This window comes from Pecten maximus, chromosome 14, assembly GCF_902652985.1.
Source record: "Pecten maximus chromosome 14, xPecMax1.1, whole genome shotgun sequence".
NCBI lineage: Eukaryota > Metazoa > Mollusca > Bivalvia > Pectinida > Pectinidae > Pecten > Pecten maximus.
In genome coordinates, this window is record NC_047028.1 from 24,474,211 (window position 1) to 24,490,746 (window position 16,536).

The 16,536-nt window shown below is 35.1% G+C and overlaps 1 protein-coding gene across 1 annotated transcript; it reads right to left on the reverse strand.

The window, feature by feature from the left end:
• Positions 1 to 5,381: 5,381 nt before the first annotated feature.
• LOC117342298 (mitochondrial fission 1 protein-like) lies at positions 5,382 to 15,399 on the reverse strand. Its single transcript, XM_033904396.1, has 5 exons — positions 15,295 to 15,399; positions 13,748 to 13,880; positions 13,449 to 13,528; positions 12,959 to 13,064; positions 5,382 to 8,656 (listed from the first exon to the last, which is right to left on the reverse strand). The coding sequence occupies exons 1-5, from the start codon at positions 15,340 to 15,342 to the stop codon at positions 8,568 to 8,570; spliced, it is 456 nt and encodes a 151-aa protein (XP_033760287.1). The 5' UTR covers positions 15,343 to 15,399; the 3' UTR covers positions 5,382 to 8,567.
• Positions 15,400 to 16,536: the final 1,137 nt, after the last annotated feature.

The following is a 16,536-nucleotide window of genomic DNA, read 5'->3' on the forward strand; positions in this document are numbered from 1 at the left end:
CATAGAATACAAAGGATACACCAGGTATATAATACAAAGGATAAACCAGGTGTAGAATACAAAGGATATACCAGACATAGAATACAAAGGATACAACAGACATAGAATACAAAGGATACACCAGGTATATAATACAAAGGATACACCAGACATAGAATACAAAGGATACAACAGACATAGAATACAAAGGATACACCAAACATAAAATACAATGGATACACCAGGTATAGAATACAAAGGATACACCAGGTATAAAATACAAAGGATACACCAGGTATAGAATACAAAGGATACATCAGGTATAGAATACAAAGGATACACCAGACAAAGAATACAAAGGCTACACCAGATATAGAATACACCAGACATAGAATACAAAGGATATACCAGGTATAGAATACAAAGGATACACCAGGTATAGAATACAAAGGATACACCAGACATAGAATACAAAGGATACACCAGGTATAGAATACAAAGGATACACCAGGTATAGAATACAAAGGATACACCAGGTATAGAATACAAAGGATACACCAGGTATAGAATACAAAGGATACACCAGGTATAGAATACAAAGGATACACCAGACATAGAATACAAAGGATACACCAGGTATAGAATACAAAGGATACACCAGGTATAGAATACAAAGGATACACCAGGTATAGAATACAAAGGATACACCAGACATAGAATACAAAGGATACACCAGGTATAGAATACAAAGGATACACCAGACATAGAATACAAAGGATACACCAGGTATAGAATACAAAGGATACACCAGGTATAGAATACAAAGGATACACCAGACATAGAATACAAAGGATACACCAGGTATAGAATACAAAGGATACACCAGACATAGAATACAAAGGATACACCAGGTATAGAATACAAAGGATATACCAGACATAGAATACAAAGGATACAACAGACATAGAATACAAAGGATACACCAGGTATATAATACAAAGGATACACCAGACATAGAATACAAAGGATATACCAGACATAGAATACAAAGGATACACCAGGTATAGAATACAAAGGATATTCCAGGTGTAGAATACAAAGGATATACCAGACATAGAATACAAAGGATACACCAGACATAGAATACAAAGGATACACCAGGTATATAATACAAAGGATACACCAGGTGTAGAATACAAAGGATATACTAGACATAGAATACAAAGGATACAACAGACATAGAATACAAAGGATACAACAGACATAGAATACAAAGGATACACCAGGTATAGAATACAAAGGATACAACAGACATAGAATACAAAGGATACACCAAACATAAAATACAATGGATACACCAGGTATAGAATACAAAGGATACACCAGGTATAAAATACAAAAGATACACCAGGTATAGAATACAAAGGATACACCAGGTATAGAATACAAAGGATACACCAGGTATAGAATACAAAGGATACACCAGGTATAGAATACAAAGGATACACCAGGTATAGAATACAAAGGATACACCATACATAGAATACAAAGGATACACCAGGTATAGAATACAAAGGATACACCAGGTATAGAATACAAAGGATACACCAGGTATAGAATACAAAGGATACACCAGGTATAGAATACAAAGGATACACCAGGTATAGAATACAAAGGATACACCAGACATAGAATACAAAGGATACACCAGATATAGAATACAAAGGATACACCAGGTATAGAATACAAAGGATACACCAGGTATAGAATACAAAGGATACACCAGACATAGAATACAAAGGATACACCAGGTATAGAATACAAAGGATACACCAGGTATAGAATACAAAGGATACACCAGATATAGAATACAAAGGATACACCAGACATAGAATACAAAGGATACACCAGACATAGAATACAAAGGATACACCAGGTATAGAATACAAAGGATATACCAGACATAGAATACAAAGGATACACCAGGTATAGAATACAAAGGGTACACCAGGTATAGAATACAAAGGATACACCAGGTATAGAATACAAAGGATATACCAGACATAGAATACAAAGGATACAACAGGTATAGAATACAAAGGATACACCAGACATAGAATACAAAGGATATACCAGACATAGAATACAAAGGATACACCAGGTATAGAATACAAAGGATACACCAGGTGTAGAATACAAAGGATATACCAGACATAGAATACAAAGGATACACCAGACATAGAATACAAAGGATACACCAGGTATATAATACAAAGGATACACCAGGTATAGAATACAAAGGATATACCAGACATAGAATACAAAGGATACAACAGACATAGAATACAAAGGATACACCAGGTATATAATACAAAGGATACACCAGACATAGAATACAAAGGATACACCAGACATAGAATACAAAGGATACACCAGACATAGAATACAAAGGATACACCAGGTATAGAATACAAAGGATACACCAGGTATAGAATACAAAGGATACACCAGGTATAGAATACAAAGGATACACCAGGTATAGAATACAAAGGATACACCAGATATAGAATACAAAGGATACACCAGGTATAGAATACAAAGGATACACCAGGTATAGAATACAAAGGATACACCAGGTATAGAATACAAAGGATACACCAGACATAGAATACAAAGGATACACCAGACATAGAATACAAAGGATACACCAGGTATAGAATACAAAGGATACACCAGGTATAGAATACAAAGGATACACCAGGTATAGAATACAAAGGATACACCAGGTATAGAATACAAAGGATACACCAGACATAGAATACAAAGGATACACCAGGTATATAATACAAAGGATACACCAGACATAGAATACAAAGGATACACCAGATATAGAATACAAAGGATACACCAGACATAAAATACAATGGATACACCAGGTATAGAATACAAAGGATACACCAGGTATAGAATACAAAGGATACACTAGGTATAGAATACAATTTAAGGATACACCAGGTATAGAATACAAAGGATACACTAGGTATAGAATACAAAGGATACACCAGGTATAGAATACAAAGGATACACCAGGTATAGAATACAAAGGATACACCAGGTATAGAATACAAAGGATACACCAGGTATAGAATACAAAGGATACACCAGGTATAGAATACAAAGGATACACCAGGTATAGAATACAAAGGATACACTAGGTATAGAATACAAAGGATACACCAGGTATAGAATACAAAGGATACACCAGGTATAGAATACAAAGGATACACCAGGTATAGAATACAAAGGATACACCAGGTATAGAATACACTAGGTATAGAATACAATTTAAGGATACACCAGGTATAGAATACAAAGGATACACTAGGTATAGAATACAAAGGATACACCAGGTATAGAATACAAAGGATACACCAGGTATAGAATACAAAGGATACACCAGGTATAGAATACAAAGGATACACCAGATATAGAATACAAAGGATACACCAGGTATATAATACAAAGGATACACCAGGTATAGAATACAAAGGATACACCAGGTATAGAATACAAAGGATACACCAGGTATAGAATACAAAGGATACACCAGGTATAGAATACAAAGGATACACCAGGTATAGAATACAAAGGATACACCAGGTATAGAATACAAAGGATACACCAGGTATAGAATACAAAGGATACACCAGGTATAGAATACAAAGGATACACCAGGTATAGAATACAAAGGATACACCAGGTATAGAATACAAAGGATACACCAGGTATAGAATACAAAGGATACACCAGGTATAGAATACAAAGGATACACCAGGTATAGAATACAAAGGATACACCAGGTATAGAATACAAAGGATACACAAGGTATAGAATACACCAGGTATAGAATACAAAGGATACACCAGGTATAGAATACAAAGGATACACCAGGTATAGAATACAAAGGATACACCAGGTATAGAATACAAAGGATACACTAGGTATAGAATACAAAGGATACACCAGGTATAGAATACAAAGGATACACCAGGTATAGAATACAAAGGATACACCAGACATAGAATACAAAGGATACACCAGGTATAGAATACAAAGGATTCACCAGGTATAGAATACAAAGGATACACCAGGTATAGAAATGATAGACCAAGCTGATGATGATCATTGTTAAGTTAACTGCCCCCCTCCTGCTCCATAGTTATATTCCATGGTAAAATTGAAAGGTCATGACTATATTTTTTTAATCAATATCAGCAAATATGCCTACATGACCAATCGCTAAGATGGTGGATTGTTTTGTAGATCAGAATGTGACGACAACCAGTTTAACGTCGGTGAATTTAATGGTACGGTGATCTTGAGATCCGATTGATCAAACAAGTCTTTTCACTTTATCCACAAGGTGTCAAGAGACTGAACCTTCATGATTCACCAGGACAAATTCCATGGGGTGTAGAGTGAATGTAACTCCTGGAGTATTTTGAGGTGACAAGAAATAGAATAGAAAAAGATATGTCAGTCATTGGAATAATCAACATGAATCATATACTGTAATCACGGAAATTTTTGCGATGGGGAAATTTACGCTAATTACGCTGAGTCCTCTTGATCACAAACACTTTCCCTCGCATATTTGGGTATCAATTTGTATAAACTCGAACTGCAAGTGGGTGAATCAATTGCAAAAATTATCCCAACGCCTTTAGGTTACATATCAATGTAATGAAATCCCTCCCCCCCCCCATACCATAATGTCAGTCAATACCCAGGTGGCCAAAATCAAAGCAGTTGATCTTAAACATTTATTTCACACCAACATGATTAATAAAATAAAAATTTCAGAAATAAATTTTAATTTGAATGTAACCAAATCTTCTAAGCTATATTCCATTTTTTTGAAAGGAAATCATTTTAATCTTTAAAACCGGCAAAATATGTTTGTTTATTAAAAGTTAATTGTTTATTTGGTATGAAATAACATGACATATTTTGAGACAGACATTTTCAGTTCATATTCAAGTCTATTTGAAGCCACAGGGATTCGCCTAACAGAATAATTTAATACACAAATGCAGACTGTAGAGTTGGATATTTATGCCAAGTCCCTGTGCTTGAAGTTGATATATTTTTTATAAATGGCAAATGGTGACAAAATGGCCTTTTGATACCATGCAATCCAGTAAATTAGCAATGGCTTGACTCGATATGGAGGGAGAAATTTCTGAACAATCTGAGATTTTGTCTCGCGTTGTATCAGAGGTCTTCGTGGAATAAAACTTTGAATATCGTTAGTCTCCCACCGAGAACGTGATAGTTGGCAACCCTGGGTCAATGTTTTTTTAAAAACTTACCTGGTAAATAAAAATACTAAAATCAATTAATCTCTGTTGACACGTTTTATTTATAACAAAAAAAGTTTATAACATAAAGACAAACAACAGACAAATAACTGCTTTAATTCTAATTTTAGAATTCACAGCAACAAATACATACTATGTGTTTTATTGAGACTTCAACTATTTGTTATCAAATCATCACCACAAACATTAAATAATCGCCTTCAGCTCCGTAGTCACAGGGGCCAGACACATTTCACATAATTATTGCATTAGTAATGTGAATCTCATATTAATTCTACATATGTTATATGTATGGTACCTTACAAATATGTATGGTTTGGTTTGTTTTGTTTAACGTCCTATTAACAGCCAGGGTCATTTAAGGACGTGCCAGGTTTTGGAGGTGGAGGAAAGCCGGAGAACACGGAGAAAAACCACCGGCCTACGGTCAGTACCTGGCAACTGTACCACGTAGGTTTCGAACTCGCAACCCAGAGGTGGAGGGCTAGTGATAAAGTGTCGGGACACCTTAACCACTCGGCCCCCAATATGTATGGTACCTTACAAATATGTATGGTTTCTTTGTAAGATTTTAAATCCTTTTAACTTTATATAATACACTTAAAACAGAATGGATAGGATTTCTACTCAAGACAATATGATACTGTTAAGATTTTTTTTTTCGATCTATTTAAAATCAATTGGTGAGTGTAATGAGAGATCTGATTTTAATTAGATTGGATCTTTTCAATTAAATTATTACAAGTGTATCAACATTATACATGTACGTAATTACCAAGCACCTGAAAGTATGGATAAGATGCTACAGTAAAAAGATCTCTAAGTGTGAACATGTCGCTACTAACAATACCTGTCAAATCTAAAACTTCTGGGCCCAGTTGCTCAAAAGGTGATAAGCTTAATCACTTTATTAGTGAAAACTTCATTTCTCCTTTACTAAATCCTGAGTGTATGTGTTCTTTAAAATAGGCAGGTAGGCAAATACGGACAAGTTATAATTTCAGAAATGTTGTCAAGTTATTTCTACCAGAAACGATTTTATCGGGATTTAAAATTGTTGTTAAACTGTTGTTAGCCTGATCACCTTTTGAACAACTGGGCCCTTGGTTTTTATTCTACCTAGTACCCCTATGTAACCTCTGTGATCTGTGACGATGACTTTGAACAACACGTTTGGTCATACCCTGTTTGAGAGTATTGTCCTCGTAACAAACAGGATCATATGAGGACATACCAAAGGATACAAACAAACAAAGGGAAAAATAAAAGCAAAAAAGAAAGCAAATCGCTGAAAAGAAAAGTGGGCAAGGAAGAAAGGAAAAGATCCCATATTTTGCAATGGGGGGCCACAGCCAAAGACAAGATCCCATTTTTGCAATTGATGGCCATAGTTCGTGTCTTCGGCACTGTTGATCTCAGTGATGTCCGTGATATTAAAGATATATATAAAGAAATATACTCCAACAATGCAAGAAACTTATGACAGACTCCTTGTCGCAATCAGCAAATTGACATCAGACAAGAAATTGTCAGACACATGGCGTCTTCTGTTAATTATAGAAACCGTGCCGACATCACTAGGATGACTGAAACATGGTCAGTGACTTCTTAAGTCAGAACATGAATGAGTAGGATCACAAGGATGACAAAAACAACACATAAACTGATACAGGTACCCGAAGTTGTGTCAGACACAACATACGTACCGGGGAAATGTACTAGCATACTCTTTAGGTATATTTCTTTTAGCTGTGGGTTTAGAACCTCATTTAGCTTTTAACATATATCTGACCCCAGATTCCTGATGGAAGACAATAAAAGCAGGTTTCATTATTAAACTTTTCAAGACAAAAATGTCAGCATATTTACATTTTTCAGAATACAGGAACTTTTCCCCAAAACTTACAAGTTTAATTAAATTAAATTGTTGAAATGATTTAATTCTTGTTTTATGTAAACCATTTTATTTAAAATTTTACATCTATCATCCATGTATAACTGACACAAAAAAAGTTATATTTAAAGGGCCATAACTCTGTATGTATTGGAGCACAAGACCAGAACCTGCCGAGTCTCGGAGTTTGAACTAGAACTACAAAACTTTTGTAAATTCAGCAATCTTCAGACCTGCCAAGTCTCTGGGTTTGAACTAGAGCTACAAAACTTTTGCAAATTCAGCAATCTTCAGCATAATGAAAATTTTGGCCTCGAAAAAGAGATTTTGAAAATTAAACATATCATTTTCGCATAATTATATGGCATCTACATGGGATTACATAATCAATTTTCAAATCAAGGTAACAGAAATATTGGTCCTCAACAAACTCACACATCCTCACCAGTCTATGGAGGTATATAAAAGCATACCATCAAGTTTTTTTTATAGTCACAGGAAAATATTAATCAAGTGCTGGATTCCATATCATCAGTAAACATAATATTCATTTATCATACATCATAGAACTTGACAACAGGATAATTAAATAATACTCCCACTCCACCATACAAATTTCTTGACTTATTTTTAGACGAGATAAATTTGGCAAAAAAAATTAAAATCTTCCACATTTAAGCTGGTATGTATATGTTAAAACAGTTTTTTTTTGCATGTGATTTACTTTCGCAAAAACAGGGTGAGTGGATACCATTGTTTGAAGAAAATATTGATGACTATAAGCAACTAATTTGTAGCTTTTCCTGATCAGTGCTGTTGCAGTGGTCCATGCTGTTTTGCGAAAGTTAATCGCCAAAAAAAAAGTTGTACATGTATTGCAAAAGTCACAGAAGGTAGTAGCTTCAAAAGATTATTGGTTAGAAATATTGTGGAGAACTCTTCTGCTTGATAACAGTGTTCCTTACTAAAAGCCTATGTACTTTTGGTTAATGTATGCTTGTGCATGCTAATTAAGAAAATCATTATTATGTCTTTAGTTAATATAAAATCACCATCAAGTCCATATCCGGATATCATCCATATAATTAACAGGGTCATGACATGATATCCTTATAAGGTAATATTCAATGTCCTCCATTAGGTCCATATATGAATATCTTCCACAGAGCTAACAATGTCTCCACAATGTAGTGACAAACATATCCTTTTATGGTCATCATGCCCATATTAGGTATCATTATCTTCCACGATGTCCATATATGGTTATACCAATGTCATGTAATAAATTATGTCCTTTTTTCAGATATGCATCCTCATTTTTTGGCAAGAGCCACTCCTAAACCTACTAGACTGCCAATCGCCAGAGCGGCCCCCCCTACAATTGCTATACCCATCAGTCCCTCTGAAAAAAATAAATAAATTAAAGTTACGCATTAAAACGTAAAATTAAAACGGTAAACAAATGGAATATTTTGAAATTATTTAAATGATTTTTCAATTAAAACATTATTTCTACCTAAAAAAAAAACAAGAAATTTAACTCCTTGAAAAGAACATGCAACTTTTAATGAAAGCTGTCAAATTCTGAAATGAAATTTACAGTGTTTTTTTTTCTTCTGTGTCTAGTGTTGTCTAACATATGGTTGAAATAAAAAAACATAACTGATTCCAATTGATGAAATGAAAAACAGAATTTATATTCAGTTATAATAGAGAAATAGAATCCCCAGTATAAAACAAGAGATCCCAGAGGGATCTTGGCGCCCACCATTGAATGATCTTTATAGGTTCCATGTCAGATTGATCTTTTCTCTACTTTTCCCTTCCTCTAAGTCTTACTAATCTGTGTAAATTCAGAAACAGCCCTCTAGTACTTTTCAAACAAGGGAAACCTATATATAAAATTTAAGATTTAGCGATAATGGCTGTCTGTCGGCCATGTTGTTTTCGGATTGGTCCCAAAACGCAACACCAGGGACCAAGGGGAACCTACATATGAAATTTGAGAAAGATCCCTTCAGTACCTTCTGTAAAATAGCGATAACAAACTTCAATTGTCAAAATACAAGATGGCTGCCTGTCGGCCATGTTATTTTCCGTTTGGTCTCAAAATGCAATATGCATAACTAGGCACCAAGGGGAACCTATATATGAAATTTGAGAAAGATCTCTTCAGTACATTCTGAGAAATAGCGATAACAAACTTCAATTGTCAAAATCCAAGATGGCTGCCTGTCGGCCATGTTGTTTTCCAATAGGTCTCAAAATGCTTTATGCATAACTAGGCACCAAGGGAAACATACATATGAAATTTGAGAAAGATCTCTTCAGTACATTCTGAGAAATAGCAATAACAAACTTCAATTGTCAAAATCCAAGATGGCTGCCTGTCGGCCATGTTGTTTTCCGATTGGTCCCAAAATGCAATATGCATAACTAGGCACCAAGGGGATGCTACATATGAAATGTGAGAAAGATCTCGTCAGTGCATTTTGAGAAATAGCGATAACAAACTTCAATTGTCAAAATCCAAGATGGCTGCCTGTCGGCCATGTTGTTTTCCGATAGGTCTCAAAATGCGATATGCATAACAAGGTACCAAGGGGAACCTACATATGAAATTTGAGAAAGATCCCTTCAGCACTTTCTGAGAAATAGCGATAACAAGAATTGTTTACGGACGGACGGACGGACGGAGGGACGGCCGGACGGAGGGACGGACGGACGGACGGAGGGACGGACGGACGGAGGGACGGACGGACGACGGACCACGGACGCAGGGCGATTTGAATAGCCCACCATCTGATGATGGTGGGCTAAAAAAACAGAATTTATATTCAGCTATAATAGAGAAATAGAATCCCCAGTATAAAAAACGAGAATTTATATTCAGTTATAATAGAGAGATAGAATCCCCAGTATAAAAAACATAATTTATATTCAGTTATAATAGAGAAATAGAATCCCCAGTATAAAAAACAGAATTTATATTCAGTTATAATAGAGAGATAGAATCCCCAGTATAAAAAACAGAATTTATATTCAGTTATAATAGAGAAATAGAATCCCCAGTATAAAAAAAAAAAACAGAATTTATATTCAGTTATAATAGAGAAATAGAATCCCCAGTATGAAAAACAGAATTTATATTCAGTTATAATAGAGAAATAGAATCCCCAGTATAAAAAAAAACAGAATTTATATTCAGTTATAATAGAGAAATAGAATCCCCAGTATGAAAAACAGAATTTATATTCAGTTATAATAGAGAAATAGAATCCCCAGTATAAAAACAAGAGATCCCAGAGGGATCTTGGCGCCCACCATTGAATGATCTTTATAGGTTCCATGTCAGATTGATCTTTTCTCTACTTTTCCCTTCCTCTAAGTCTTACTAATCTGTGTAAATTCAGAAACAGCCCTCTAGTACTTTTCAAACAAGGGGAACCTATATATAAAATTTAAGATTTAGCGATAACGGCTGTCTGTTGTTTTCGGATTGGTCCCAAAATGCAACACCAGGGACCAAGGGGAACCTACATATGAAATTTGAGAAAGATCCCTTCAGTACCTTCTGTAAAATAGCGATAACAAACTTCAATTGTCAAAATACAAGATGGCTGCCTGTCGGCCATGTTGTTTTCCTATTGGTCCCAAGATGCAATATGCAGAACTACAGACCAAGGGGAACATATAAAAATGTTTGAGAAAGATCCCTTCAGTACTTTCTGAGAAATAGCGATAACAAACTTCAACTGTCAAAATCTAAGATGGCTGCCTGTCGGCCATGTTGTTTTCTGATAGGTCTCAAAATGTAATATGCATAATTAGGCACCAAGGGGAACCTATACATGAAATTTGAGAAAGATCCCTTCAGTACTTTCTCAGAAATACAATAACAAACTTCAATTGTCAAAATCCAAGATGGCTGCCTGTCGGCCATGTTGTTTTCTGATAGGTCTCAAAATGCAATATGCATAACTACGCACCAAGGGAAACCTACATATGAAATTTGAGAAAGATCCCTTCAGTACTTTCTCAGAAATAGCGATAACAAACTTCAATTATCAAAATCCAAGATGGCTGCCTGTCGGCCATGTTGTTTTCCGATTGGTCTCAAAATGCAATATGCATAACTAGGCACCAAGGGGAATCTACATATGAAATTTGAGAAAGATCCCTTCAGTACTTTCTCAGAAATAGCGATAACAAACTTCAATTGTCAAAATCCAAGATGGCTGCCTGTCGGCCATGTTGTTTTCCGATAGGTCTCAAAATGCAATATGCATAACTAGGCACCAAGGGAAACCTACATATGAAATTTGAGAAAGATCCCTTCAGTACTTTCTCAGAAATAGCGATAACAAACTTCAATTGTCAAAATCCAAGATGGCTGCCTGTCGGCCATGTTGTTTTCCGATAGGTCTCAAAATGCAATATGCATAACTAAGCACCAAGGGAAACCTACATATGAAATTTGAGAAAGATCCCTCCAGTACTTTCTCAGAAATAGCGATAACAAACTTCAATTGTCAAAATCCAAGATGGCTGCCTGTCGGCCATGTTGTTTTCCGATAGGTCTCAAAATGCAATATGCATAACTAAGCACCAAGGGAAACCTAAATATGAAATTTGAGAAAGATCCCTCCAGTACTTTCTCAGAAATAGCGATAACAAACTTCAATTGTCAAAATCCAAGATGGCTGCCTGTCGGCCATGTTGTTTTCCGATTGGTCTCAAAATGTAATATGCATAGCTAGGCACCAAGGGAAAACCTACATATGAAATTTGAGAAAGATCCCTTCGGTACTTTCTCAGAAATAGCGATAACAAACTTCAATTGTCAAAATCCAAGATGGCTGCCTGTCGGCCATATTGTTTTCCGATTGGTCTCAAAATGCAATATGCATAACTAGGCACCAAGGGGAACCTACATATGAAATTTGAGAAAGATCCCTTCAGTGCTTTCTCAGAAATAGCGATAACAAACTTAAATTATCATAATCCAAGATGGCTGCCTGTCGGCCATGTTGTTTTCCGATTGGTCTCAAAATGCAATATGCATAACTAGGCACCAAGGGGAACCCACATATGAAATTTGAGAAAGATCCCTTCAGTACTTTCTGAGGATTAGCGATAACAAGAATTGTTTACGGACGGACGGACGGACCACGGACCACGGACGCAGGGCGATTTGAATAGCCCACCATCTGATGATGGTGGGCTAAAAAAACAGAATTTATATTCAGTTATAATAGAGAAATAGAATCCCCAGTATAAAAAAAAAACAGAATTTATATTCAGCTATAATAGAGAAATAGAATCCCCAGTATGAAAAACAGAATTTATATTCAGTTATAATAGAGAAATAGAATCCCCAGTATAAAAAACAGAATTTATATTCAGTTATAATAGAGAAATAGAATCCCCAGTATGAAAAACAGAATTTATATTCAGTTATAATAGAGAAATAGAATCCCCAGTATAAAAAAAAACCAGAATTTATATTCAGTTATAATAGAGAAATAGAATCCCCAGTATAAAAAAAAAACAGAATTTATATTCAGCTATAATAGAGAAATAGAATCCCCAGTATGAAAAACAGAATTTATATTCAGTTATAATAGAGAAATAGAATCCCCAGTATAAAAAACAGAATTTATATTCAGTTATAATAGAGAGATAGAATCCCCAGACTGTTTACCTTTTTTCATTTTCGTGTTGATATACTCCTGTAATTGTAGGGCCTGCTGGTTTCCTGGTTCTATCCGCAGTAGGGCCTTCACATAGGTCAGAGCTTGTGGGTACTCCTAATATACAAGTAGTGGCAATGAAAAATTAAAATCTTTTTGTTGCAATTTGTAGATACTCCTACGGTAGTATATACAGTAGGAAATTAAAATCTTATTGCTAGAACTTGTGCGAATTGCTAATTTAGGGTACAATGGAAATTCAAAATCTCAGATTAATGGAAAGTCTTATTACTGGTATGGATATGCATGATTATTAATAGAAAATCAAAATCTTAGTGTCAAACTTAATCTTACATATTAGCTATTAGTTACAAATAACATTGTATAAATGTAATAAAAAAAAATCAAAGTGTCATTTTCAATTTGTAAATAATTGTCAATTATATATCATACAACATTAATTTCAAATGTTTATACATAATCATTTCGAGGAGTTCTTACCTTAATACGTGTGTAACCAATTGACATATAAAATAAATAGTCTCTCCTAGCTGTATCATCCGTGGCATTTTTGAATAAATCTGAAATAATAAAATACTTTGCATAATTGTTGACAATTAACACTCAATATACAAACACAAGGAACAGTTTCAAACATTTGACGATATGAAAACAAAAACAAAGTTCATTCAATTTAAATTAATACAAATTTAGAGTGAGGTAACAATTTTTTCACTGAGAATGTTTTGGCATCAACTGTCTGGTTATAATTATATTCCCAGAAATTATCCGACACTTACCATCCATCAATGCAACTCCTTTCTTCATGTCGTCTAGGTATTTACTGCGAACCAGACACCAGGCATACTCAAACTGGGCTTTCTCACTCACCTGGCCTCTCCTCAACTGGTCATTATACATCAACTCAAACTTCTGAAAGAATATAACACTCAAAATAAAGAGATGTTTTCATACTGCTTTTATCAATAGCAGAGGCTTTATTGTAATAGTGCCTATAATTTTATTACAATATTCATCCTGAAATATATTAGAGCTAGCCTGGCCAGGGGACACAAACACAATATCTGACCGTAAAAAGGAGTAAATCGTCATTTCATTGTATTGTTAAGTGTATTTATATGCGTTACCGGTTACAGAGAGTGTTCTCTGTTTACCTGTGTGTCTATTTATAGAGTCCATGTGCATCCATAGATAAATATCTGTAATTGCTTAATATTACGCGGACAAATGTTTAATAACTATTTTACGCGACTATTTGTCATGCTAGTTTACAGACTGTTAGTTACATGTAACTTTTAACATCCTAAATAGTGGCTTTTGTCTTCCAGGGGTTTTTCCTATCTTCTAATATACATGTGGCGACGCTCCAGTCCAATAAATAAACAGATAGAGAGAAGCAAAGCTTTTGTTGTTTCTGCCACCTATCACATGAGCTTATTGATTACAGGGCAATGGAATACTGTAAATATCCTTATTTTGGCGTACTCATATTTTAGTGTGAAAGTTAATTAAAATGGATTAGTGGAATGATAAATTAACACACTGACAATACTTGCCATATAAAACCTCGTAGATAAACAACCATTAGCGCAATCAAAATTTTGAGGCAGGGTATCCTTGTAGTATACCTCACTGAACAACTTACAGTAGGCCTGTAACATGCCATCCAGAGTAATTAAGGTAAAGTGTCTTGCCCAAGGACACAACCATGACAGAACAAACCGGCCTGTTTCATAGCTTCCTAAGAAACACAAACCAAATGGGTATAGGTCACCTTATATTTACCAGCTCAGGCTGATGGGAATTCACCTTTAGCCTAGTGGTACTGGTAGCAGTATTGGCTGTTTGTCATGAGAGAGATAGGTCGCTAGTTTTGAGGCCCAGCAAGGGCAGGACACTTTTCATTACTCCTTTCTATTATAGAGTTGGTGCTGTTGACTAGTTTAAGTGAAAGCTAGGCCTTCTATAGAACCAGCTGACCGTGGGTTGCCTTCGGGAGCACAGATTTTGTGAACGAGGGAGTAGAGTAAAAGAGGAGATAGGTCACCTTGCTAGCTCAAGCGGAAATTGTCTTGGGAGGGAGAGGTCGCTAGTTCGAGCCTCAGAGCGGGCATGGTATTTTTCATCGTTACTCCTTCCTATTCCGATTACACATACAAATGTACATGTACAGTACACTACAGTAAGGTCATCCGGAACACAAATTAGCTTCCGAACTGTGATTTACCGGTAATTACATGCCAGATCATGGAACTGCATCTATCGAACACTTAACCTAAAGATGGACAATTGTAAAGCAATGACAAAATCGGTTGTCTAAGTTTACCTTTAAATCGTATGAATCGACAACATCGTTCATCATTTGGTCCATCATGATGACTATTTTGACGGGAAACAGGTGTCTATCTCAACAAAACGCTTGGCTTTAAAACGTGTGTCCCAGTCAAACTTATGAAAGATCCAGTGACCTTGATCATAATCATAAATCGGAATACGGACAAGGAGCCATCCGGGCCTAAATAATTTATAAAATAAATGCACATTCATTGCCGCCATGATGACAGATATCAAACTTAAAATCTGAATTAAACAATTTAATACCGAGTCGTATTTTTGTTCGGGGATTTCAGATGAATTCACAGTTTCTTTAACCTAACAAATTTACCTGATCTAAATATATATTTGAAAAAAAATCAAATGTAAATATTTAATGGATTTTTGTGTTAAAATTAAGCTAGAGGTAAAAAGAATGCAACTAAAATATTTAATATCATAAATAATGAGTACAGTTATGTTGATAAAATCTTCGTTGATGTCACGATTGAAGTCATGATATGGGCTCCATCGAACTTGAAAGTTGCAGCACCACCTGCCCCACATCATTTTGTACTCAGTCCGGGTCATTGGAGTGTGGTCACAGGAAAACTTGATATAGAAAACAAGTACAACACAGAATTGATCCCGCATTTGATGATAATCTTCATTATTTGGATCAACGGAGCGAAAAAAGATCGTTCATGTTATCGAAATAAGCCAGGTTACTAATTACAGCTGTCGTTGATGAACATCATAAGCAACAGAAAGAAAATGCTCTTTTTACACCAAGGAAAATTGAAACAGAAAACAGTTGTATTAGACCACTTCCTATTAATTATGACTCGTACAGCAAAGTATTTAAGAAATTAAAACTATTTTGATCTTTCATAAGAGAGTTGCGGGATAACAGCTTTGGTATAAGTAATATAAACTTATACACACTTCAAACACCACGTATTGGTCAAAACTGAACGGAAACCTCTTTTCTTCATAATGCACTAAGCTTGCATATGACCTGTATATAAAATAATTAAAACTGCATGCATTTTTGTTCCCTCAGAAACTGCCAATATTTGTTTACTTCCGTCAGTCATGGTCCAATCACGTTCCTGTACGCCTTATTACGATCTAACAATTAAACTATTAACAATATAAGCCATTTAATTAATAAGAAAATCCACATTAAAAATATGTCTAGCCACAAACCACAAATGTTTCCACCACAAACCACAAACGTTATGAACACCAATGA